The sequence below is a fragment of the Lingula anatina genome, chromosome 2 (assembly GCF_051362555.1).
Source record: "Lingula anatina isolate TDL-2025a chromosome 2, LinAna3.0, whole genome shotgun sequence".
Lineage (NCBI taxonomy): Eukaryota > Metazoa > Brachiopoda > Lingulata > Lingulida > Lingulidae > Lingula > Lingula anatina.
Window position 1 is genome coordinate 44,562,271 of NC_141768.1, and position 25,317 is coordinate 44,587,587.

At 34.7% G+C, this 25,317-nt stretch overlaps 4 protein-coding genes across 7 annotated transcripts; 2 read left to right on the forward strand and 2 right to left on the reverse strand.

Moving 5' to 3' along the window:
- Positions 1-53: 53 nt before the first annotated feature.
- On the forward strand, positions 54-11,178 carry LOC106170883 (putative tubulin polyglutamylase ttll-15). Of its 2 annotated transcripts, none has more exons than XM_087003664.1 (16): positions 54-190; positions 778-822; positions 2,083-2,283; positions 3,541-3,696; positions 4,015-4,134; positions 4,873-4,948; positions 5,440-5,509; positions 5,962-6,045; positions 6,355-6,439; positions 6,809-6,887; positions 7,222-7,330; positions 7,460-7,526; positions 8,008-8,135; positions 8,376-8,475; positions 9,055-9,168; positions 9,476-11,178. In XM_087003664.1, exons 2-16 carry the CDS (start codon positions 793-795, stop codon positions 9,605-9,607), a joined length of 1,551 nt encoding a protein of 516 aa, XP_086859790.1. In that variant the 5' UTR covers positions 54-190; positions 778-792; the 3' UTR covers positions 9,608-11,178. The 2 variants fall into 2 exon arrangements, with proteins under 2 accessions (XP_086859790.1, XP_013406367.2); XM_013550913.2 differs by lacking the exon at positions 54-190 and adding an exon at positions 260-497.
- Positions 11,179-11,276: 98 nt separating this feature from the next.
- On the reverse strand, positions 11,277-18,792 carry LOC106170884 (EH domain-containing protein 3). The gene is made up of 2 exons (XM_013550914.2): positions 17,728-18,792; positions 11,277-14,346 (listed from the first exon to the last, which is right to left on the reverse strand). The coding sequence occupies exons 1-2, from the start codon at positions 18,640-18,642 to the stop codon at positions 13,663-13,665; spliced, it is 1,599 nt and encodes a 532-aa protein (XP_013406368.1). The 5' UTR covers positions 18,643-18,792; the 3' UTR covers positions 11,277-13,662.
- A 141-nt stretch (positions 18,793-18,933) lies between these two features.
- LOC106170871 (protein yippee-like 5) lies at positions 18,934-21,495 on the forward strand. Of its 2 annotated transcripts, none has more exons than XM_087003665.1 (2): positions 18,934-19,107; positions 19,737-21,495. In XM_087003665.1, the coding sequence occupies exon 2, from the start codon at positions 19,745-19,747 to the stop codon at positions 20,114-20,116; it is 372 nt and encodes a 123-aa protein (XP_086859791.1). In that variant the 5' UTR covers positions 18,934-19,107; positions 19,737-19,744; the 3' UTR covers positions 20,117-21,495. The 2 variants fall into 2 exon arrangements, with proteins under 2 accessions (XP_086859791.1, XP_086859792.1); XM_087003666.1 differs by having other exon boundaries at positions 18,952-19,249.
- A 416-nt stretch (positions 21,496-21,911) lies between these two features.
- Positions 21,912-25,235, reverse strand: LOC106170875 (uncharacterized). 2 transcript variants are annotated; one of them, XM_013550869.3, is made up of 4 exons: positions 24,840-25,235; positions 24,007-24,181; positions 23,327-23,459; positions 21,912-22,657 (listed from the first exon to the last, which is right to left on the reverse strand). In XM_013550869.3, exons 2-4 carry the CDS (start codon positions 24,125-24,127, stop codon positions 22,489-22,491), a joined length of 423 nt encoding a protein of 140 aa, XP_013406323.1. In that variant the 5' UTR covers positions 24,128-24,181; positions 24,840-25,235; the 3' UTR covers positions 21,912-22,488. The 2 variants fall into 2 exon arrangements, with proteins under 2 accessions (XP_013406323.1, XP_013406322.1); XM_013550868.3 differs by having other exon boundaries at positions 21,914-22,657; positions 24,469-25,235.
- Between the last annotated feature and the right edge of the window lie 82 nt (positions 25,236-25,317).

A 25,317-nucleotide genomic window follows, 5' to 3' on the forward strand; every position in this document is an offset into this window, starting at 1 on the left:
ATCTTACGGTGAATTCTTTAATTTGCCATAGAAACTCTTCTGCTTTAAAAGAGCCAAAAGGTACCCCCTGCTGTCTGCTAAACAAATCACATCCAGAAATTATGCTTAATTTCCAGGACCACGTCATCATACAACAGTATTGAATTTTGAAGTCAGTTCTCCCATCTTCTTTTGGTCGTATAACATCCAGGTGAGGTTAAAGTTAAGCAAAAACAGCGTTAAAATCACACGACTCTTAGGTGACCTCATTTTTTGCATGCGTGACCTCGATATCTTTTGAAGCGTGTGCCGCTTTCTTATCACTCTCTCAAATCAAATATGCAAGTCACCTGTCACAAGTGGCTGAAATTGCAGCGATGAAGCGGCTGATTAGGATTTCTTAGAGCGCTTTCAACACTTATAATTGTTCTTAAGTAGAGATGCTTCTTTAAATGGATGTAAACGTGTATAGCAGGAGAAAGGATCGGGATTCGGAGGAGGAAGACGACCTGGACACAGTAAGCGGAACAGTATTTTATGATAAATAATAGTATAACCAAACAGTTCTACTAATGTATTTTTCTTTAACGACGTAGGCAAGTGCTGTTTGACATGCCACAAGAGAGATCGGTCACCTAAAACATCGGAGTAATTCCAATGTATGTACTAAGTGTACAGACTGCAGTACAGTGTACTGTACTGTGCACGCAAGGGCCTGCCGTCACCAGTTTCGACAATGAGAATACTAGTATGCGCAAAACCAATGACATAATTTGATTTTATTTAATACATTTTCAGAGGACCAGTGAGAGAATGAAGTCCCGATCTTTCCTGCCTCGTTATGTAAGTATTCAGGTAGTTCATATTTATTTATCATTCTTTGCTTTCGGCTTCATATCATGCCAGACATTCCAATATTACAGTGTAAGGGTAGTACATGTACATTGCTGAGAGCCATGTGCTATACCAATATAATAAAAATATTTCACAGTAGCTTGCCCTACAGCTATCCTAGCTCCCATCTGTATGACCTACATGCATACACCCAGAGCAGATTTTGAGTCCTGATATCACACCAGAAATCATATCAGTCCATAAAAATTTTGTGTTAAATATGTCACCAAAAATCGCAATACCTACATGTAAATAATTTACTTAAAAACATGCTATGGCTTATGTAATTATCTGTGAATTAGTGCATGGTTGTTATAAGCACATCTATGGGGTATTCAAGTACTTACTGTCATGGCTAATGACCTCTTCTTTTGAAGATACAGACTCTTTGACTAAGAAATTATGTATCTTTTTTCTAGTGAGGCGGCCCAAATTGGCCCTCAGGTCTAAAATCTAGTAAAAAAAAAATGTCAATTTTATTGAATGCTGAGGCCAATGAAGCTGTTGGATAAATTGTAAGCTTTTTCAAAAAAGGGAAATATTATTTCATGCTCCAAAGATATATATGCACTTTTGCCTAAGAAATGTCAGTGAAAAATCTTAAGTTAATTCAACAACTTACTACTAGCAAAAGCTTTTCACATTTATTTGCGGAATGACTCATTTATCAGAGCTGATCTATATACAGATAAAATACTTATCTTGGTATGTTTCATAATTTTTTTTTTTTTCGGTTACAATTTTGATCAAAGAGTAAAAATTATTGTCAAAAAAAAAAGCATTCTTGGTGAAAAATAATCCTTGCCTATTCATGTTCACTGTACATAATCTGTTAAAGTACTTGACATTTATAACAGACTGGTGTTAATGCCAAAAACACTTAAAGAATACTTAAAAGTCATAAAGATTTCAATTAATGTCAATTCTAGTAATTTATGAAAAATTCTTGGCATAAATGTCTTGAGGATAAACTGTTTACTTCTCATAAAGTTTCACTTAACAAATTCCTTTGACGTTAATACAGATACTATACACTATGTGTATCTCATTAAATTCAGTTAACTTTATTTTTCAAGCATATTTTTGTAAAGGGAGGCAGTACATGCTGAAAAATCAAAACTCAGGATGAGTTTAGATAAAAGGGATAACTACAGATTTTCATTTTCAGTTTTTTATGTATGCATTTATGATAGTTATCTTTTATTGTAGAGTGCAGATGTTCTCCACCGTCTACAAAGCAAGGGTAAAGGTGGCAACACTATGCTGTACATGGTGGCAGGGATATTTGCCTTTGGGATATTCCTCACAGTGGTCAACATATATGAGCTGAGGAAAGTTCAGGTAGACAGTGGCCCTGGAGAGAAGAGTGGCAGGAGAAAGCAGCATGTGGTCTGTGTATGGGGGAAGAATGTAAGTAGGAGTATTTTCATCAGATACTGTGATTGGAATTGTGGTGTTTGGTCTGCATTTGGAGTGGGGGCAGGAGGGGAGCTCAGGTGGGATTGTTGTTATAGTGTCAGCCTGGGGGAAGGGGATGACCTGGGTTTGGCTCTGTCCAAGATATTGTTCCTATGGTGTAGAGGGGAGTAAAGATTATGGTAGTGCTGGTTATTGAGAATGGTGCCACTTAAATGTATGCCAGTAATAGGTTGTATGCACATCAGGGAGGTTAATCATATCTGGAACCTTATATTCAGAGCCTTAGAGACTAAGTATAAATTCTAAACCAGACAAAAATTATTTATTGAGAATATAACATCAACCTTTTCCTGTCATCCTCACATACTGTTTTATTTTCTCTTGTATGGTTTTTCTTTAGCTCCGACCATTGACAGTAAAGGTTAGGAATAGTTGTCAAGATATACACATCTTTTTAAAAAAATTATGTGTGGACATACAGTGCCTGTTCAATAGATGGTTACTATGACATTGCTCTATGTGGAAAGAGCAACACTGTCAGAGTAACCATCTATCAACAGACAATATTAGAGGTTCAGAAAGGTTTTGTTATATGTTATTTTTAGATATTCATCAACTCCTTATTGACATACATTAATTGACATTTATATAATTGAATTTTTAATTTGATAACAGAATATCATTTTACAATTAAATAATTGATATGGCATTGCTTTTATCATTTTGTTTATTTATTCACCAAGTGTTTAAAAAGTTTGATTTTTAGAAATTTGATGTTAACGTTTTGAATTAGTTTTTACTCAGCTTAAATTTGAATTAATCTGACGTCTGTCATGAAGCTCTGCCAATGGAAGTGAATCAAGATTTGAAGTAGAAATGTTATCAGTTGTGGAACACAAGATGAAATGATATTTATAAGTTTTGATTTGATATCTTGACAGAATATTTGATTATTAGATATTATATGCTTGAAAAGTATTTAGCATTGTCATACACCTAAAAACATAATGCAAATTTCTTAAAATCTTTGGTCCAAGTAACTGAAAGTAATTGACCTTTATTATTTTATTAAGGAATAAATGAATCATGCATATTCTAGAATAAGAACAAAAGGAAAAATCTGTTGTTAGTTAGGGCTCTTTTACAGCATGATATGTCTAGAGAATTTCAGCTGAGTTTGCTTTTCATTTTTGTAAATGGTGTAGGTTTATATGCACAATTATCTGATTAGTATTTTTATTCTTTCAGCAAAAGACTGGCTACTTAAAGCATGTGTACAATGTGTTTGAACGCATCGGTTACTCCATAGGAACAGACAGAAATGTCTGGGATGTGCTCTGGTCACATGACTATCCTTTTAAAGAATTTGAATCCCAAATCAAGAATCTCCAGCCACACCAGAAGGTATAAAATAAATTTTATGTTATGTTTTTAAAGCTCAAAGGTTTGGAAGATGTATTAGTGGAACTTGTTTTGTAAGTGTTGTAACTTGACCATCATATCCAAAATGGTTTTATTTAATAAAAGTTGCATCCTTTTTACTTTTTAACATCTCTTGACAAGCAAAAAGAGACAGCATGATAGAAAAGATGAAATACACTATTTTACATTCATAATTAAGTTTACATAATTTTATTTGTAACATTTTATTTATTTATATTTTATCTATTTTATTTATTTATTTATTTATTTATTTATTTATTTATTTATTTATTTTTGCAGGTGAATCACTTCCCAGGCACTGGGTATATCACAAACAAGGTGAACCTTGCTACCTCAGACATCTGGTTTATTCCCAAAGCCTTCAAAATGCCCCAGGACAAGCCTCTGCTGCTAAAATATGTAAGTATAATACAGTGAAACTAGAAATTCATAATGGCTCTGTACTATATTCTGTCCATAATTCTTTCATGAGATGAACAAAAAATACACATTTTTAAGGAAGTGAAAAGGAAAATGCAGTAGCCTTATAACACTAGTCTAAGGGTGCATTCCCAGAGATTTAGATCGATCCAGGGATTAAGATTAAGATTGACCTAACTCCCTGGGGGTTCAAGCTAAATTGCAGTCAGCCGAGCGCGCACCATGGTTAATTACCCCCTTATAGCTTTCAGTAGGCGGGACAGATGCTTAAGCCGGCTAAGCTGACAGTAATCTAGTGAGACTCCCCACAGGGATAGATCGATCTAAAATCTATGGAAATGGGGTGTAAGAACAAAAATGATGCTGTGATATTGTTCATTAGAAGGTTTCATTAAAGAGTTCCATTATGTGTGTTAGTCACCTGGTTACTATAAAAGCTTCAATCTATAGAAAGAAATAAAAAAAAATATTGCACAAAAATGTCATTGTCTTTTGGTTCATCTTCAGTAGATGGTCACAGCAATTACGGAGAACAGTAACTGGAGTTTTAGCTGTTGCTTGAACGAACTAACATAGTAACATTCTAAATGATGAAAATGCCACACTTACAGATAAGTGCAGATAAAAGAAGGGATGTTATATACATATATTTTTTAATATTTGGAAATTTTATTTGTTATCAATGCCAGTGATAAACAAGTTGTTGGTTGATTTCAGAGTGGAGAGCATCCACAAAAAATGTGGGTCCAGAAAAGTAACAATCACAGAGGAATCAAAATTAAGAAGATATCAGGTATTATTTGTCTTTACTTTGTAATTTATTTTCAGTACATGAATAATAATAATAGTAAGAGTAGTAGCTTGCTTATAAGTGAAATTTGCATTCTCCTGCAAGCATTTTTATTTTAAATTCAGGAAGTAGATACATACCTGTTTGTACTAATATTGGTTACAGTACCAACTGTTGGTTGTTGGTCCATTATTTAAATGTCTTTTTCAATAATGCTGAGTGTAACTGTACATTGTAGGTTGCAGTTTTCATTAAAATGTCAATTACATTTAGTAAGTAAAGCCCATAGTCTCTAGAATGCATAATGATGCATACATTGTATATTATTATGCTTTTTTATATATCTCTTAATTATTTATCTCTTTATTTTGTTGCAGAGTAACATTAAAAACAGAGATACATGGATGCACCACTGTAATTTTTTTGACTGTTGGTTATTGTAAATGTAACAGCAGTTATGTTTGTGTGATGGCAAATCTTGATTACAATTTCAGACCTAGACTTGTCATCAGGTGGGACTTTTGTCCAGGAGTTTGTTGATAAGCCATTTCTCATTGATAGAAGGTTAGTTTGAGATTAAAGATAGGAAAGTTGCATAGAAAACTTCGGAACAATAGTAACAACTTTTGGAATGAGGATGTTGTAGGGTTTATTAAATAGTAACATATTGATTTATTAAGGTTGATTTTCAATTTTATTCTGTGGATGTGATTGTTTTTTCTGTACTCTCCCCATGTGTAGAAAGTATATATATTTCATAGATGCATGACTTCATGCCACATTACAAAGACACTTATGCCAAGTAATTTTGATTAAATTTTGAGTTCCAGCAGTGTATGAAACTGTCTGTATTCCACTGCAGTAAACCAGATTTCTCGATCAGTTAAAAAAAAAACTGTTAATGCTATGTTGGTCTTAAATGTTAGACTGGAAGTAATAGTTTAATTCAAGTCAAGATAAATATGTATTGTCCAATACAAAATTCAGACCAGCTTTCCATATTTATTTCCTAACAGGAAGTTTGACATTGGCATCTATACCACACTTACCTCCATAGACCCTCTCAGAGTGTACATTCTGGACAGTGAAGTGCTTATAAGGTGACATTAAATGTTTTATACACATATTACTATATACCATCAGCACTATCAACAATCTTCATAATAGACTGTCATATTTAGTTGTGCATCCTTTGGTTAAGTAAGATCACAATCAGCTTGAATTATACTCTCTGGTAAAGTATGTTTATATCTCCAGCTACTGGAAAAAATATTACAATTCTAATGGAATTACACAATTGATAAAAACTTCAAAAGAATATGAATATTCTTATATTTGGTCATGGTAAGACAAAGTTCAGAATAAAAAATCATTGTTTATTATTTAAGGCATATTTCTCCGTTTCTCAGGTTCTGTCCCCAGGATTATTATCCCTTTGACCCTGAGAATGTAGACAAATACGTGGTGGGAGATGACTACACCCCCACCTGGCAGGTAGGAGTGCTGGAAATAACTGATGTTGCTTGTTTGAAGTGGAACATTCCTCTGTATAATTTAATCTTATATAATTTATGCCCATTTTGTTGAATTTGAAATTTATCTTTACAATGTATGTTCATTTTCATTAGTCTTCTTCTTATAACTATTTGTTTCACTGTGCAAATTTGGGGTCACAATTTTTTTTTGTGCTAGAGATGGATTAATGAATAGATTAATTAGCTCTGATTTCACAGCCCCTATTCCAAGCACAGTATGGTAAACTGTAGCTTGACCCCTGTGGTCACAGTTTGACAAATTACTTCCATAATTGTGTGGTACAAACTTCAGAAGACTTTGATAATCTTATTCTTTTATCACTTTCAGATGCCAAGTTTGAAGAATATCTATGAGCAGAATGCTCACACTCACAAAGAAACAATAAGCACATACCTAAGACAGCATGGTAATTTATTTAATTTAATTTAATGATATGATATTGATTTGTGTGATAAATCCCTTTAAATGTTTGCAAGTTATTATACATTGTAATTCATGAATTTGAGCCAGCTTTAAGAATATATTAATGTCCACTTATAAAGGAAAAAAGTTTTTATTTTGTTAAAAGTCATGAAAACAACACCATTTACAGTAATACTGCAGTTTTGATGCACTGCATCATATACTGCTGACATTTGGTTGTATGTTTAGAATATATCTGAAATTACAGCATGATCAATTGGTAATTAAATGTATTATATCATCATCTGAGTATTTTTGCTTTTTCTACTGTGGCACAGGGCGCAATGATACCAAATTGTGGGATGATATAAGGCAAGCCATCATGGAGGTATACATATCAAAGGAACCTAATCTCATTGGAGCAGCTAAGTCATACAAGTCAACAAGGTGAGTTTACAAAAAAACTTTTTTATTGTTTGAAAGTAAGATTTGTATTACAGGTTTTATTTGGAGATCTTTTGGTGATACATTTTGCTCAAAAATAATTGTACATAAATTGCTCTTTTTTTCTTTCAGAAATTTCTTTGAAATGGTTAGATTTGACTTTGTGGTGGATGAAGATTTGCATATATATTTAATGGAGGTAATTATTTATTTGAAATGTTTAGACCTTTTTTTTTTTTTTGAAAGTTTTGTCTTTATTTTTAGCGTCCTAATTTAATTTGAAAGATGTTTTTTTTTACTATTCCCTCTTGATGTGGACATTATTGCAGACATCTAAAATTGCTTTGTAAGCCAAAACACTAATACAAATTATCAACATCTGCTGATAGAGAACAGTCAAATCTTTTTGTGCAGTCTGTGGCATTAGTTACCAGTGAAAGGGAACCCAACTTGCCAGTGATCTAACAAATATATTTTAGAGGGACTAGTCAGACCAAACTAGTGTAAATGTCATTATAGATTATGTACTTATCATCATCAAATCTATGGATGTCATCTTTGGGCTTGTAAGTTTCTTTATCTTCTATTACAAGTTACCTGTGAACTAAAATGTTTCTTGCACAGCATGTATATGTTTATTATTTAGATTGTATTTTATTTCTTAATTGATCTGTTTTCAGGTGAACATGTCTCCCAACTTGTCTTCGGGTCATTTCTCCCAGAATAAACTACTTTATGAGCAGGTGGTGTTTAATTTGCTAAGTCTTGTGGGTGTGGCTAGGGGAGTCACCAATAGCATCTACCAGAGGTAAGAGAAAAACTTATTAGAAAACCTATTAAGATTGTTAGACATCCTGTTGAAATGATATTTTTTGCTTTTTTCTTTAACTGGGAATATTTTATCTATCAGTGACTTGGAGAATTATTATGATGAGGATGCAGCATTGTCTTTGTTAAACTTTCAAAATCTATTTGATATTAAGAAAAATATACATATATCAATTTTTATTACTATTATTATTAATTTTTTGTTTTGTTTATTATTCAGCTATACTGATGAGATCAACATGCAGGTGTCATCCAAAGATGTCCAAGTGTTCACAGAGACCTGTTTGTCTCCTAAGTGCCAGAGAAGTTGTGAGGACATGGTATGTCATGTATCAGGTCTTTTGAAAAATTATAATAATGTATTCTTTTGTATATAATGGCATACTGAATTATTGAGTTATAGAAATAAAATTCTCTCTCAGGGTTGTACAGACACTGATAAATCTTTTGGCAGGACATCTGTGGGAGACAGGTTGACACTGCCATTATATGTAGTGGGGTTTTAAGTTGATTTTGAACTTGAATTGAGGACCATTTTGATCCAAAAGTGGAATAAAAGTAAGTTGTCATTAGACAATCCATTCACTTTCCACAGAAAATTATGTGCATACACAGTTAACTCATTTCTGCTGGTCATAGGTTTGTGCCTTTTTCTGGTAATGCACGATTAACACTTTTTCTTGTGGTTTGTGATTGCGCATGCATCACTGGAAATAGGCACAAACCCATGACTGGCAGAAATTTGGTAACTGCTCTTTGTCTCATTGTCAGTGGAAAAATGAATTAGATAGTGGATTATCTTTCATGAAAGGTTGTCAATAAACATTAAAATTTATGGAAAACAAGCAAAGCTATATTTTTTTTCACATTATTAAGTTGGTCATAATCTTGCATTCTAGGAGTGTCAATTGTGTGAGAAATGCCTGACATTTGACATGAGGCTGACACTACAGTTGGCATATATGGAGCATGTAGACAGGCGGAACTGCAGGAGGGTTTTTCCTCCTCCAATGGTAGTAAAAAAACATAATAAATACACTTTTTAGAATTGATATCAGTTTGTGGATATTCTTTACCAGAAACATGATAACAGTGATATCAGATGTTTATAGCACTGAAAAAATTGTATTTCTTAATGTTGAACTATATTTTTGCATACCGTAACCAAATTGACACTTTGGTATCAGATGAAACATTAAGATATAGTTTTAGATGAGTAATATCTGATTTCCCAGCTAGAATGTTATTTTATCTTTCATTTTAGTGACCATTCTTACAAAAGTAATTTAATTATAATTTCCATTTTCTTATGTATTTCAGACACAAACTGAAGCAAAATCATGGCACGAATCAAAGGACACTTTATACATGAAAAGTCTCAATACTAAAAACAAGTTGATGCATAGATGGTTCAGGGGAAAATGCATCATGGATCCATCTTGGTGCCAATGAGGAAGATAGCTCAGGGGCCTGATTTGTAAAACAGCTTAAGTCAGTCTTTGCCAAGATTGCTTAGAATATTAGATGACTAAGTTGCATTTTGCAGAGAATTTAGTACAAGGCTGCTCACCTTTTTTAGCCTTTTTCTTGGTCTTCACCACAAGAGCAAATTGTGATTGTCTTGGCAGTTATTAGTATTCTTAGTAAAACTCATTTATTTTGAGTCAGTTTTTGTATAATGTACTTGTCTGTAAAGTCAGTTTTATGAAGTGAGTTGTCTGATTGTCTAAGCTATGGCAAAACTTAGATTGTTTTGTGAAACTGGTCCCATTTTATTTGATGCAAAATACCTCATCCATTGTTCTGGTGATCTTGTAAAATATCTCTTGAAATACTCAATTTTAATGCCTTCCAGTGTAGAAGACTGCTGCACATTGGTTTTATAATAGTTTCATCAGTCAACAGCTAAGTCAAAATTATTGTTCTCCAATATTGTGACCCAGTGTTTCACACAGCTGAAGAATTTTTTTTTTCTGAATTGTAAACTTGTTACATGGGCATCTGCATAATGGTTTTATTACCCGTTGTGGACCTTAAAGAAAATGAGGGGGAAAAAGGATAAAAGGTGTCCTAATGTCCATATGTTTCATGATGATTGGCTTGTAACACTTTTTTTTTAAGTTGGACATGGACCCAAGTAGTTGGAACTTCTTGATGGACCCAAGGACATTTTTATATTGACTGAAAATATTTTAACATTTCCTGAGATTCAGTTTCAGATTTCACTATTTTTGGTGTTTAAAGTGGGGATTATTTTGATCATGAAGAAGTATTCCACTTTTCTGATGGGATTTTTATTCACTAGCATAACACACACAAACATTTACAAGTGAATGTAAGTTATTTTCTAGGTTATATTATAATATATTGAAAATGATTTGCTTGTGTTTTAGGTCCCAGTTTCGCATTTTATTAAGTCCACTATGCACAAAATATGATAACAAGAGCAAGATCTAAAAGCAAGGTCACATAACATAGAGATTTCAAGCATTTGATTCCAATGTTTTTTATTGCAATTTTAGAACCAATTACTTTTCATTAGTTGAAAAGTGATTCTATTTGGTGCTGTATCTTTATACTTTTTGATAGGGTTTGTGACTCACAATTGTGATATTTTTTCTTGACTCCAAAGTACTTTTTTAATAAAAAAAACAACATGGAAAGAGATCTGTAACATGCTCATGTTCTTATATTTTAGTCCCACAAGGTCACATAGTTAATTAAGTGTCATAGTACTTCTATATGTAATAGAATTCCTAGCAGTATAGTAGCTTATTATACTTTTTCTGTGGGAGTGCATTTTCCCCAGAGACAGATTTTACCATGTTTAAGGGTATTTCCATGAGGAGCATTAATTCCATTTTGGAATACTTTTCTGTTTTCATGTAATGAAAAATTGAGGTATAAGGGTTGACTGTTACAGGGTTAATGGTTTCTTGTTTTTATTTCATTCAAAAAAATCATTTTTTGTACTTTTAATTACCTTTCATTACTGTCAAATAAAGTTGTACAGTTAAACCTCATGTTAAAAATCTTCTCATTTCTGAAAGTTGTTACATGAATAATGATATTTACTTAATCTTTTGGAACTGTTTAAATATAGTAATAAACAAAAAATTGATAATTTGTTATTTTTTTTAATTCAAGAAGCTACATGAAAAACATTTCTCCATACATATTTGGGACTGAAAGGCCTCTTGGTAGATGGCACCAACAAGCCACATGCTTTAATGTTCAGGTACACTTACCAGAAATGAAACACTCAATGAAGAACTACACAAAAGGTCTACAAAAAGCACTAACATACTTAAACTAATTTATAATTATCTACTTTTGACTCTTGCAATGTTGCCTTCTTTGTCCTAACTATTCATCTAAAAAGTGTTTAAATACAAGGATTATGCTCATGTCAAGAATGATGTTGTTCTCTAGATAAAGAAAAAAGGGCTACTGGCTTTAATGATCTACACTACAGTATTTTTCTTGAGTCAGAAAACATTCTGCTCAGTCAGTTTTTACTTTCTACATCCTGCAAAGCAAAAATGATTGTTCATATTCTTTACTGAAAATACATGGTAAAATAAGCCCATATTACATTACCTATATATCCATGTAAACATACCAAATCACAATATTTGAAGCCCGGCAATCCCATTTGACTTCAAGCAACATTGGCACAATGGAATATTTTGCCTTTTTTTCTTTGTAACCTCCTCTTCATATTTCCCTGATATTCACACTTAGCTACTGTAATAAATGAGAGAATAACAAACAACTACTTTTAACAGAAACTCGGTTTACAATGCACGTTAATTTGTTGGACCGTTTTCATGCTTCTCACAGGGGGGCTTCTCATTTTATCCCATTTAAATAATAATATTTTTTTAGTTTTTTCAGAGAATATCAGAAATCAAAAATCTATCCACAATTTTTTTAAAACTTATAAAAATTCTGTATCATAAGCATTTTTACTTCCCCAATATTTTTTAGCAGATAAAGCCAATCTACTAAGAAAAAAATGCTTTCTGGGACTGAAAATATTTTATAGGTATTTCTTTTTTTTTTTTTTTTGTTTTGTTTTTTACAAGATAAAAATTTCCCAACTGTGTAACCTGCTCCAGCTTAAACAGTTATGACTGAACCTTGCTGACCATTAGAGTGAAGATTGACAACACACAGCATGAAGTGTTTTAATGAGGAAGTTAATGTCATTTTCCCCTCATAAGAGATCGAAAAGAAGAATAATTTGCCAAACCCCCTCATCCTGGTTATCAATTATATTGGGGGAAAATGAAAGTACTTCACCAACACTGACAAAATAACTAATACTATACATGTATTTTGCTCTAACAAAACATTTGGGATAACATACAACCTCAGCCTTATACAGTAGACACTAACATTGCCACATTAACACAAACCACTAACAGTCCACTGTACATTATCACAAAAAGTTCAGCAGAACATTTAACAGGAAATATACCAGGAAGTGCCAAGACAAAAATACTCCTGAATTTCCAACAGCCAAAGCCTAAAACCTCGATGTTTAAGATTATAATGGTGTTTATGGAGCCTGTGAATAACACTATCTCCATATACTAAAGCCAGGTAGATTAGACCTTCATCACTGGCTAATTATACCATTTTGATACCGTATTGTAGCTGTTACAGTAATGAAAAGTACATTTTCTATGATTTATAAATATACTATATACAGTCCATTAGTTCAACATTCTATGTCTATTCTGACAAGCATCTACTCTCTACATCTACTTCTACATTCATCAAGGCAAGTTTTCAACACAGACAATCAATGGTATTATTTAAGCAATATACAATGTACATAGACAACCTAACATTCTCAAGGCAATCATGGTACACATCTATTAATGTACAAACAATATCTATTCCTATCACTTTGTATTAAGTGCAACTAGAAGCACCGTAGGTAAAACATATGTGCAAGTGCTACGATGACTTATTTACAAAATATAATTCTGTCAGATTGAAAGCATAAAGACCACATTCACTGTTCATGACATGAATATTACACTGAACTTTTATGAAATGGTTGCACTTCATTATTTTGCACTGGTGAAAAAAAATTAATGCCCTGAACTCTTCTCTTCTCTTCTCAGAACTAGTGCCAAAATTTTAAAGCAAATTCATACTCTGGTTGGAAACTTGACCAAAGCCAAATACAACATGTATAACATACATTATTTCTCTTTATATTTTTGGCAATTTCATGTGTACAACAATGAGCAAAGGTTGATACACTGAACCACTGTACATAAGACAAAATGATAATGGGAAAAAGAGTAAAGATGTTTTTACCTTTTGATCAAAACAGCCACTTTGTTGACTGTAGTTTTTGATTATTGACCGTATTCCAATTTAGGGTAGTTTTCACCATTTTTCTGACTTTGGAAAGGGTTACATATAATGATGAAATTCTAAAGATAAACCAATATTCTTCATTAAAATATATAAACAATTTAGGTATTTCATCTTTTTGATGGAGGTATTAAATGATACGGTAACTCAGGGGGAAGATCATGTCCATCTACTTTAATAGAAATCAAGTGTTGAGCCAGAGCCCATTCATCTTCATCCAACATGCCATCCTTGTCCACATCTGCCAACTTCCAGATCTTTCCAAGAACATTGTTGGGTAGCTTCGATTTAACCATCTCTGACTTAGCTGCAGCTCCAGTGATTTTTCCATTGATGGGTCCAAGTCGTTGGAATACGTCATCGTAGTCGTGTCGTTCTTTATTCACGATCCATTCCTCTTCACCTCGTCCTGCATCAGCTCCCTCCCCTCGGCCAATTCCAAAGGGGCTCTCATTGTACGCCTCGAAAGCTCCGCCTTGTACACTGGGCTGCTCTGCCATCTCGGCCTCTTCATGGGGTATCATCTGCATGAGACGCGCTATGTCATTGGCCAGCATGAGGTCCACATTTTCAACCAGCTTCGGCTTGAAGGAGTGGAATTTGGTGAAGTCATGGTGCTCTAGTTGCTCTCGCATGCGATTGATATCCGGGAAGTCGCCGGGCGAGATTTGGTATTCGCGCTGAATGCCATTGTAGATCTGGTCAAGGTTCTTTATAAGCTCCTTCTTTTTGCTGTCCTTGCCAAACATGGATGGCATCTGTTTTCTGAGTTCACTTATGATGTAAGAGTGCACCTGAAATGACAAATATATATACTCTTTTAAACTTATTTATAACATGAAAGACAAACATTCATCAGCACTTGAACATGAGGTTATGTTGGGCTGAACGCCACCTACAAGCTCACATATCCAAATATTGTGTCTGGACAAGTTGATAAATTGGGTTGATATCATAGTACTGGTCATCAATCTACCATTATGTGCAATATATAGTATATCAGTGCCAGAGGGGGAGGGGGCACATGACTGAATACTACTGATATATGCATAATAAATACAGCAGCAGTGATGAGAACCTGATACTGCAAATCATGTGTATTTCACATGCATCTCTGTAATAGAGTCTACAATAGTCTGAAAAGAGTATATGTGTGTGTGTGTGTGTGTGCATACATGGGTGCAAAGCACAAGTGGGCATCACAAACACCTTTCTGATAAGTATTGCTCATTTGTGTGGTGCATGCATTTTTGCCAGATACATGTACACCATGCCCTGCTCATGTTCAAGTTCTGCCATGATATTAGTCATTTTACATTCCTAAACCTCAAGTTGGAACTTCCTCCTGCACACAGTCATTACATACATCCCATTTTGTGTCGTAATTTCTGGATTAAATATCACAGTTCAACTGTTGCAGCATGTATATGATACAATGAGCCTTTTGTAGACACTGATTGCCTAGATATTCAACTAAAGGTAACCATAATGGCACAAGGCATGCAGGACGAGGGCGGAGGTTCCAGCAGGTGGGCTGGGGATGGGGGAGGAAGGGGAGATGGACAAACTATCCTTTGGGCCAGGAAAACATCTACCCTGAATCAATACCATTATGGTAAAAAGGTCCATTTTTTCAGGAAGAGCCTGAAATTGCTGGCTTCAGGCCCAGGCACTATAACATAAAGTCATATGAAGCCTAAATTACCACTATATTTCACTGTGTGGTGGAATGTGCAACAGCTTTCCACGGTTATATGTGGTGGAGTTCATAAAATAATCATGATCAATATAATTTGTGAAATGATCTTTATCAAGATTTTATGAGGTTTTCTGATGTATATTGTATTTAAAAGTAAATTGAAAAATAGTTTACATTGTAAATTATAAGGCTAAATATATTTTTTGATAACACAAGTTATCTTGATATATTTATCTCATGTTTATAAGATATCGTTAATAACTGATACCAAAATATAAACATTTTGTCCTGTGATTCCTTAGTTGAGACTATACTATGTGTTGAATGCAAACTAGTGGTTTCACACTATCCCTACTAGACAACATGCAGCCTATATACCACATATGACCTTCACATGTTTTACAACACAGTCATCACATCCTTCACATATCAAGACCATTTCTCTCATATTTTTCTCAAGACAAGGAATTGTCTTCATGTTTTTAATTCACCTCAACAGTTGTCAGCTTGACAACCATCGGATAGTATGAATAATTTGAAAATATGCTGACGAAATAGTTCATTGTAATAGCTTTATATAGATGTATCTAATTCTCTGTATATAACTCATGGAAGCAAGTGCAAGGAAGATGTTAATGTTGGTGAATTTGGGCTCAGATAACACCCTTCTCCATGCAAACCAGAAAATGTCACTTATTACAATTACAAATACAAGATTCAACCAACACAGAATCAAACATACAAAGAACAAAGCATAACAGCCTAACTCGTCTCACTGCAATTAAGGGTAGAGGGAGGGATATAGACCAGCCAGATAGGAAAACATAATCATGAAGCTACTAGATCTATTACTCCTGACTCCTAGGAAAGCTATAAATTTCATTTGGCTATCATGGCTTGTTTGCTATGGAAGTGTTCAAGGATTAAGAATACTGGTACACTTTCACATCCAAAACATACACAATTTAGTGCAAGTTTGGGTCAAAGAAGCCAGTTTTGTTTCTACGATTTCTGTCTACTTTATAGGAAATCAGCACAGTCATGTGAGATTATGTGCTTTCATATCCAGATTGGTCTATATCCCTGCTTATGCTAATGGTCTTCATTTCCTGGAAAGCACATTGTCATCATTTCCACAATTTCTATCATTCGCTTTCCAAACTGTACAGCTATATTATACAGTGCATTAGATGACATTTTCCAGGCCAGCATTTTGTCTGGATTTTATCAATAGGAAGAAGTACCAACAATCCTACATAGTTCAATGAGATCCCACGCCCTTTCAAAAATACTAATATTTTGAATAGCTACAACACTGAGAAAATCTTGTAGTAGGTACTACTGGGAATGACACAGTACTAGTACACACATACTTAGGAAACAAATGATACCTAATTGAATCTAAAGTATTTGTGTACTGGGGGCCAAAAGAACCCTTAGGATGGTCCTCCTATAAAATTCTATTGTTCCACTATTGGGCCCTACCTTAATGATAAAATACATTTCAAGCACCAAAGTGGGAAAGTTTGATCCCTCTGAAGATAGAAGATCAAAATTAGTTGTTGTCTATGGGGCAGATTATGATTTTAAACTTGGAAAAACAAAAAATAAAGGCTCAGTTGCTCTGCATTAAGACACAGAATAAAGCAAATATTAAAAACTTTATTTTCAATACTTATGAAAGGGAGGAAGATTCCCAGAAGGAAAGAAATCCCTACTGACTGTTTAAGATTTAGTGACACACTTCCTGATCCTAGCCAGAGCATCAACTTCTATTTTAGTACAGACATCTACCTGAAGTTTCAGTATCATATGATTATTAAAAACATTTACAAGAATTCTGAAAAAAATTATAAATTAGTCTGTACAAGCTGGCTGAAAATTTAATTTGTAATCCTGATCAATTGAAAAAATGATACCACTGTTTACATAAGTAATATAACCAAATAGGTATGAAGTATGATACAATATATATATAGTACAAGGTAACATCATAACCTTAACTGTTCCATTAATGAGTATTATAGTTAATCTTTAAATATCCATGATATCATTCTTGAGGGAGACCTGATTAGATAAGCAAACAGGTTAATGATAGAGCACATGCTGTCCTAGTTTAGAACTGAAGTGGTATTATGGCATAGATCATAGGATCCTCTTAAGGCACTAATAAAACAAAAAATGAACCAGGAAGAAAGATTAACTTTCCCTATGAATCATGTTTAATTTTTAGAGGGGAAAACCTTATCAACATAGAAAGTCAAAAGACATTCAAGTGACAAATAAAAAATGATAAAGGTATATTCACTCTGTGATGTTAGTTACAGGTCCAATGGAACTACATGACAGATTTGGCAGTAGTAAATTTGAAACATATTCAGTCACAAGTCCAATCAGGCTAGTAGAAATTTAAGCAGTTATTTGAGTTTCTTATAATATATAGTTATCTGTATAATTTACCCTAAAAAATACCAACCTTTGCCAAACGTGCCCGCTTTATCAGGTCATTCAACTTTCTAAGCGCTGCATTTCGAGGGAGGCTCTGCAGATCCTTAAAGAGATCTTGTTCTTCTAGGTCAAACAGCTTCCTGTTGGTGTCGTACTGCAGAGGCTGGTCCCAGTATGAACCAATATACACCCTGGCCACTTCTGGAGTGTTGATCACTTTTCCCAGCGACCACATCAGAGCTCCATAAACACGCATCAACTGCTGAGCATTGACATGGTCGGCCTTGTTCAGCACAATGCGGACTTTATCCTCATATCCTTTTAAGTGAGATATGGCCCGCCGAAACTCATCGGAAATGTCAAGTTTGTGAGCGTCAAAAAGAAGGATGATACGGTCCACTCTCTCAGCAAACCATTCTAAAACACCTGCAAAATCATACCCCCTGTCCACGCGCTGTTTCTCCCCTGACAAAATACCTGGGGTGTCCACTATTGAGATGCTCTCAAGTACAGAGTTTTTGACGGTGGAACACTGAAGCCGGTTTAGGAATGCATTCCCGAATTTTGTCAGAGGTCGAAATTGCTTCTTTGGGTCGACCACTAGGGCATTGCCTGGCGTCACACCTTCGTGGGCGCCGTGCATCACAACGATAAATCGATCGGTCGTGGGTTCGGGACCAATGCGCATTCCGGGAAATTCCTGCTCAAGGAGATACTTGATGAACGTGGTTTTACCTGTAGAGTACTGCCCGACTAGAAGGATCATAGGGTTTGCTTCAAAATCTGGGTCATCAAGCTGAGGGGAGTGGAAATCATGAAATTTGTACTGTTCTTCCAGGGGCAGAAGTTTCGTTTTGTATAACTTCTTCAACCCGTCGACCACGGTGGCGAATACCTCCGGCTCTTTCTTTCGCCGTTCGTCTTTCCCTATCCATGACCACATTTTGTTTGGAGTGTTTCTATGTGCCTATGCCCCGGTTTCAGAATTCTTGTGACTTGTCTGAGTTGTCGGCTTGACTCACCTAAGCGGAAGTTGACGCCAAAGATCAATGCGCATGTATTTTGACCCAATTTAAGTGGTCTGATATTTTGCGACACAAATTTAGTCTTTGACGAAAAAAATGCTACTTTATACGACATCATACGTTTAACCTGTCAATAATATAGCAATATTTCTTATAAACAGTCAATGTGAAATCATCTTGCAAATCCTTTTCCCGCGAGAAACACGTGCCAGATGACGTCATGAATGTTTTGGTAAGGGAGAAGTTGGATCAGCTGGAGCAGCAGACTCTACACTCGTTCAGAAAGTTGACCTCTCTATAAGTACTGGAATTAAATAGATGCTATACATTGAGCAAGTGGAACAAATAAGTCAATTTTATAACCAGAGCTTTGTCAACCAAGGGTAGGTGCATAACCAACTGTGTACATGCTCAGTGAAAATTGTAAACAAACGACCGATGTTGAGTTGAACTATCAAGATGGCGATGGCCTTTTAATTTTGTTTAGATTTGCCATTGTTTCAATAATGCAAGGAATATGACAGGGTAAGACACTGAAAAAACATAAACACAGGGCGCTTTAATGTGTACGTTAGAAATTCTGATCAATAGAAAAATACGCTCGGTTTGTACTTGACAAAGTGTCTGGAAAAACAACATCCATGAAATCTGTCAATTATTTATGCATTCCTGTAAATTCTGTCTTATTTATTTGTTAAAACTAGACCACTTAGGCCACACATTCTAAACCATTGGAGGCCTGTTGTTGACATTTTCATTGATAAAAAAATAATAGTGTAAACTTTCAGAACATATTTTTTGACAGTCAGAAATGACAAATCACATGTGATTGCTCCAATTTTATAAACAATTTTGTCCAAAGTTTTATTTCTCAACTCTCACCTGTTTGCAGTGTTTGGGGTGTTTGCTTTTGTAAGATCTCTAGAAATTTGAGTGCTGTGATGCTGCTAGTCATGTTATTACAAACTTAATTTTCACAAGCCTTGTGCTTAATTGTGCCATTCCCTTTCAGTTTTCAAAATGGGGAGAATATTCCTGGATCACATAGGTGGCACACGGCTGTTCTCTTGCGCCAGCTGTGATACCCCACTGACCAATCGTGCTGAGTTGATCTCCACAAGATTCACTGGAGCCACAGGAAGAGCTTTCTTGTTCAACAAAGTTGTTAACCTTAATTACAGTGAGGTTCAGGACAGAGTGATGCTGACAGGGCGACACATGGTCCGAGATGTTTCGTGCAAAAACTGTGATGCAAAACTTGGCTGGGTGTATGAGTTTGCCACAGAGGAAAACCAGCGTTACAAAGAAGGGAAAGTAATTCTAGAAAGAGCACTAGTCACAGAGAGTGAAGGCTTTGAAGATCAAGGGGGAAATGACAATAATAATACGTGATTGTACCCTGCAGTGACAGCCGAGATGAATACAGAAATAAGACAGTGCTGTTACTTGTCTGTCTATTTACAGAACTCTGGGTAACTGGAAGACCTTTGAACTAAACTGATTGTTTATATCAGGTAAATTCAGCTTACAAGACTCTATACCATGTGACCCAACAAACTGGAGTGGTTGAATGATGGACAAGTTAAGATCAGAGTGTGTGTTGTACCATAGCATCAGCATTTAGGTGCACTTGCTATCTTGCAGAAATAACATGTTCAATGCAGCTTTAGCAGAAAAGTGACTGGATTCTACAGCTAAATCAAGACAGTTTATATTCCAGTGATCTAAAATGCCAAAGGAATACATTTCTTGTTGTTATTGGCCATCTTTCCATTGAATTTTACATGGAAATGTCCTTCCTCTTTCATTGATAATAAATTACGAATAATTTTTCAATTGTGAGTAAGCTGCAATGTTCCTTAAACCAATAAGCTGAGGCATTGATGAAAAGATTTGACACCAGACATGTAAAAAGTTTGGGAGTTTTTCAGAGTTATTAGCCCAGTCTGACTATTGGAAGTTTTATCAGTTGTTTTACAATAATTTCCATTATCAATGGATTTCATCTATTGATCTGTAAGTAACTAGGAGACTAGAAAGCATGAGCTGCTGACTGTATGGAATGATTAATCTTCAGATCCAAAAGTGATTGGAAATGAGCAACATTGGGAAGATTCTACGTAAACAGTTATGTTAGTCATCTCACAAGGCAGACACTTTTGAAAAACTGGAGAGGATTGATGTGGCAGTGTATATATTTAAAATTTTGGAAACAGCAAAATGAACTTTTATTGGTAGTCTTGGAAAATGGGAATTCAGTCTTTGGGTGCATTCCCAGAGATTTAAAACGATCCAGAGATTTAGATTTAGATCGACCTAACTCCCTGGGGGTTCACGCTAAATTGCAGTCAGCCGAGCGCGCACCATAGTTAATTACCCCCTTACAGCTTTTAGTAGGCTGGACAGACGCTTAAGCCGTCTAAGCTGACAGTAATCTAGTGAGACTCCCCACAAGGATAGATCGATCTAAAATCTATGGGAATGGGGTCTTTGATATTGATGATTGCAATTGTGGTAGACAATGGAGAAAGTGAAAACAAGTCATTTGTTAGAAAGTATATTGATGAATTGATGAGAGAAAATTTCTAAGTCATTGTTGGCAAGAACCGTCCTGCAAATTCAATTAATGGATATTTCAATACAAAATTATAAATGGTGATTTAAATATTGTCCTTTAACACGTGTTATGATTGATTATATTAATATCATAAGAACTTCACATTATACTTCTATGCTTAAGCAGTAAAACAGATATAGAATATTTAAAAGAATTAATGTCTTCTTTCATTCGAAGTGAGAGCATGAACCTCTCTTACTTATTGGTTAATTTATCAGTGTGTTGGAAGAAACGTCTTACGTTCTACTGGACTTATATGTTTCTAAGGATTGTGTTCAGAAGTTTGTATTTAAAGCAAATATTCAAAATTGCATGTAAATTGTGTTTTAATCAGAAATTAAAAAGAGCTTTCGTTTTTCGTTCTGCGATGCAAAGGAACATCCCTGCTTGGGAAAATACACGGGGTAATCCCCTTCAGTAATATAAATAAACGGAAAAGACGCAAAATGTTACCGATAAAAGAGATTTTCAGGAATGCATAGGTCACAATTACCAAGTTTTGAAAAAAAAAAAAAGAGAGGAGGAGGCGCTTTATCATTATCCATAATGTTTTGCTGTTAGAAATGAGCTCTTCGGGATTTTTCTTGCTAACATTTCATTTACACATCAGTTGCGATCGATCATCTGTCGCAACTACAGCAGTTGCGTTAGGGAGCACACTAGTTCTACTGATTGCCACCGACTTGGGGTCACCTTTCATCATCCCGAGTTTTGGGTGAAAAGGTGCATTTTCACGGGAGAAGCAGCCACTGGGTGCTGACAATGAAAACTCTCGGAATTCTGGAACCATAAAAGCTAGAGACCTTATTTCATAAAAGCCATCTTTTATTATCAAAAATAAAAAAATACTTTTTTACCTGACAAATTATGGTGTCCCTTAGACATAGTCATATTTGTTCAAGATTAAGAAATTGGTAACACCACTTTATTCTAAGGCAGGTCAAGGCATCCAATTGCACGTTTCAGTTAATAAGAATGAAATTAATTAATAAGAAAAAAAATAAAGATATAAAGAAAAAAACTGCACATCGTCTCTACTGATTTAAATCTATCCAGGTAAGTGACAAAATCATTATCCTTCGTTTCATTATGAAACCGATATTTGTTCTTCTTTCTTCCAAAAGGTTGTCTTCATATCAGTCTGTCTTTAGGTAGCACGTGATGACTTCAAACACTTGGCTTTTACTGTAGATTCGGCCACATCATCCATTGAGTTGGCTTGAATGCTCTTGTCAATTCCTTGCAACTTTGCAAGGAAATCTTTGACGCTGGCTGCATACAACATCTTCTGTTTAATTATAGCATTCTCAGGACTCCTACGAAATAAAACAATGGACTTGAGTAACATAATCTTCCCCAATATCCAAAAAGGAAGTTTACTATTAATTAACAAATGCATACACGTTTAAGTGTTTAAGTTTAAGTGTCAGAAACCAACATTTCTCCTTAGCTGATATTATTCATTTCTCTGATCAGTATGAACAAAGATCTCCCCCTGCACCATTAAACACTTCTTGTCAAACAAGTAAAAAAAATTGGCTCAATAAAGGCATGGGCTTGAATTAAAAAAAAAAAAGCTATACAAATGAAAAAAAATTAATAAAAATAGTTAAGTACACCATAAGAGTTCATAAATATGAAAACTTCAAAATTATTGAGATATAATTTATCATTTAACTAGTACAGTCACAGAACTGCATAGCTCATTGTAGGAGAACAGTGATGCAGGATGAGATTTAGCAACAAGAGGATAAATAAAAATTAATTATTGTAATTTATTTTAACAAGCAAACAATGACACATTTAATGCACCTTATCAATTAAGCTATTTATTTGAATATTGACTAGAATACATAATGTAAATAAAAAAAGTTGACTACGTATTAGACGGGGTATATATATATTTTTAGCAGAAGAAGCACAGATTAATTGAAGTTCATTAAGATTTATTTTTCTCGTAAATGTATTATGGTATTATTACTCACCAGCTGAAAAAAATAATAGAGCTCTTCCACGTTGAATTTTCCTGTGTGTACCCATAGTCAAAAAGAGCGTAACAGCACTCTCTTTTTTCTTCTGTATCTCTTAGGTAATCAAGGAATTCTTGATAGGCCTTATCTGCAATACAATTTAAACATATGAATGTGGGAATCCAATGAACAATTAAGTTATGTTATTTTTTTGTTGTTTTAATCAAAAACATATGATCGGAATTAAATATCCAAGTTTTATCATTGTCAGAGACTACGAGTAAATACACTGTACAAGATGCACTACACTCAGCAGCGTATTTAGGGGGGTGTCGGAGATCCTGACCCCCTCTTCGATTTCTGAAAAAAACTCACATCAATGGCCCCCTCTTGAAATTAGATATTGACTAGCTGAATCATAGTTCTAAACCGTACCAAATGGCACCGTTCGCCCCCTAAATACCAATAACTTTTTGGGCCCTGAACCCCACGTCAAGGGGGGGGGGGGGACGGCTTCGCATCCGCGGATCCCCCTTCAACTCCTGCATCCACCCCTGTACACTGTTTGCACAAATGAATGTCCACGCTATGTTACCCATATCAGTACTTATCTTTCCCAATACATATACTTCAAAAGCAGTAAAGGGGTACTTATTTGTAATATGTTAAAAAGCTACTTAGTAGTTTCAACAAACCTTGTTCTTCCTGATCTTGTTGGCCAGAACTGCAGCTAGTACGATCTACACCTATCGCTGAGAGGGCCTTGCCATTATGGTCTACGATTTTAAAGATGACATAGGCATATTTCTTATTCATTTTGATGTCATTGTAGGCCGTCAGGCATTCCTCTAGTACTTGAACTCCAGAAGACTGAAAAATTCAAGGCATGGTTGAAGAATCAAACAGTCCACAAACTAATAAAAACTTTGAGACCACGAGGACGGTAGTAAGAAGAAAGCTTCACAATAATGATTTACAATGTATCTGACCACAACTATCCTTCATGGGCGATAAGAAGCCCAATAACCGCTCCCTGAAGGTTTGGAAAGATTTGTTTATTAACACAAAATATAGCTCATTGCCACATAAGTATATTTTAAAACAATAAACGTTTACTTAACATGACTTTAACTTAACATGAAAAGTTAATACCTTACCATTTTGACAATTGCTATAAACTTGCAGACGTAGTTTAATTTACTGAACGTTTTCCCTCTCTCTATTCGCTTTTCGGTCCAATATGACTATTAGCGATGTATTTCAGGACTATTTATACGCTTTCGCAAATACAAGTCTCTTTAAAGAGGAAATTTGTCACAGGTAAGCTCAAAAATACCCCTGTATGAATCAACCAGCGTGTAACGTTACGAATCAATAATAATTCGGCACCTTTTTTGGTAATCAAATCGGTTATCAAATGCCGTGTTTGGGACTACTGCGTTTTCATTATCCATATTTGGTATAGAGACTGCATGATTGATTTTATGTCATCAAACTACCCAAGATTTGAAGTGTTTGAAAAGCTTACCCAGAATTACACCAAGATGTTTACACACTATTTTCACTTGTAAAGCACTTGCTATAAATAACTGCCGTGTAACCCGCCACAGCGAGCAGTGACTAATGTATCGACCAGCTTTCCAAATAAGTAGAATATTCAGCACCCTTTTATAGACAGATACTGTGTCTGTGCATTTATTCAGTAACTACATTATTTTTTACTAATTATTTCATCAGGCCTGTTTCATTGTCTATATTTGGTTAAGTAATCAAACGGTGCAATATATGAAGTAGCGTCAGCAAAATGACCGACCCGACCTGACTTGGCATTTGTTTGTAGAGGTCAACTTCCTGATAAGGAAAAGTAGGTCAACATGTGCAGGTCGAATACAAATATGGCAATGCTATAGACAACCAAACCCAATATAGAGGTGCCTTTCACATGCTAAAATGTCCAAAAATAAAATTGAATGAATTCAAAAGTGAATTCAATTTTTATTATTATA

Excerpts from the sequence above, each read along its gene's own strand:
- LOC106170884 (XM_013550914.2), bottom strand. The coding sequence starts at position 18,642 with ATGTGGTCATGGATAGGGAAAGACGAACGGCGAAAGAAAGAGCCGGAG. Across the intron at positions 14,347-17,727 it reads AGCGGGCACGTTTGGCAAAG|GTGCACTCTTACATCATAAG; the intron begins GTTGGTATTTTT and ends TTGTCATTTCAG.
- LOC106170883 (XM_013550913.2), top strand. The coding sequence starts at position 432 with ATGGATGTAAACGTGTATAGCAGGAGAAAGGATCGGGATTCGGAGGAG. Across the intron at positions 823-2,082 it reads GATCTTTCCTGCCTCGTTAT|AGTGCAGATGTTCTCCACCG; the intron begins GTAAGTATTCAG and ends CTTTTATTGTAG. Across the intron at positions 3,697-4,014 it reads ATCTCCAGCCACACCAGAAG|GTGAATCACTTCCCAGGCAC; the intron begins GTATAAAATAAA and ends TTATTTTTGCAG.
- LOC106170871 (XM_087003665.1), top strand. The coding sequence starts at position 19,745 with ATGGGGAGAATATTCCTGGATCACATAGGTGGCACACGGCTGTTCTCT.
- LOC106170875 (XM_013550868.3), bottom strand. Across the intron at positions 23,460-24,006 it reads ACAAGATCAGGAAGAACAAG|ATAAGGCCTATCAAGAATTC; the intron begins GTTTGTTGAAAC and ends ATTGTATTGCAG. Across the intron at positions 22,658-23,326 it reads TCTATTATTTTTTTCAGCTG|GAGTCCTGAGAATGCTATAA; the intron begins GTGAGTAATAAT and ends TTTATTTCGTAG.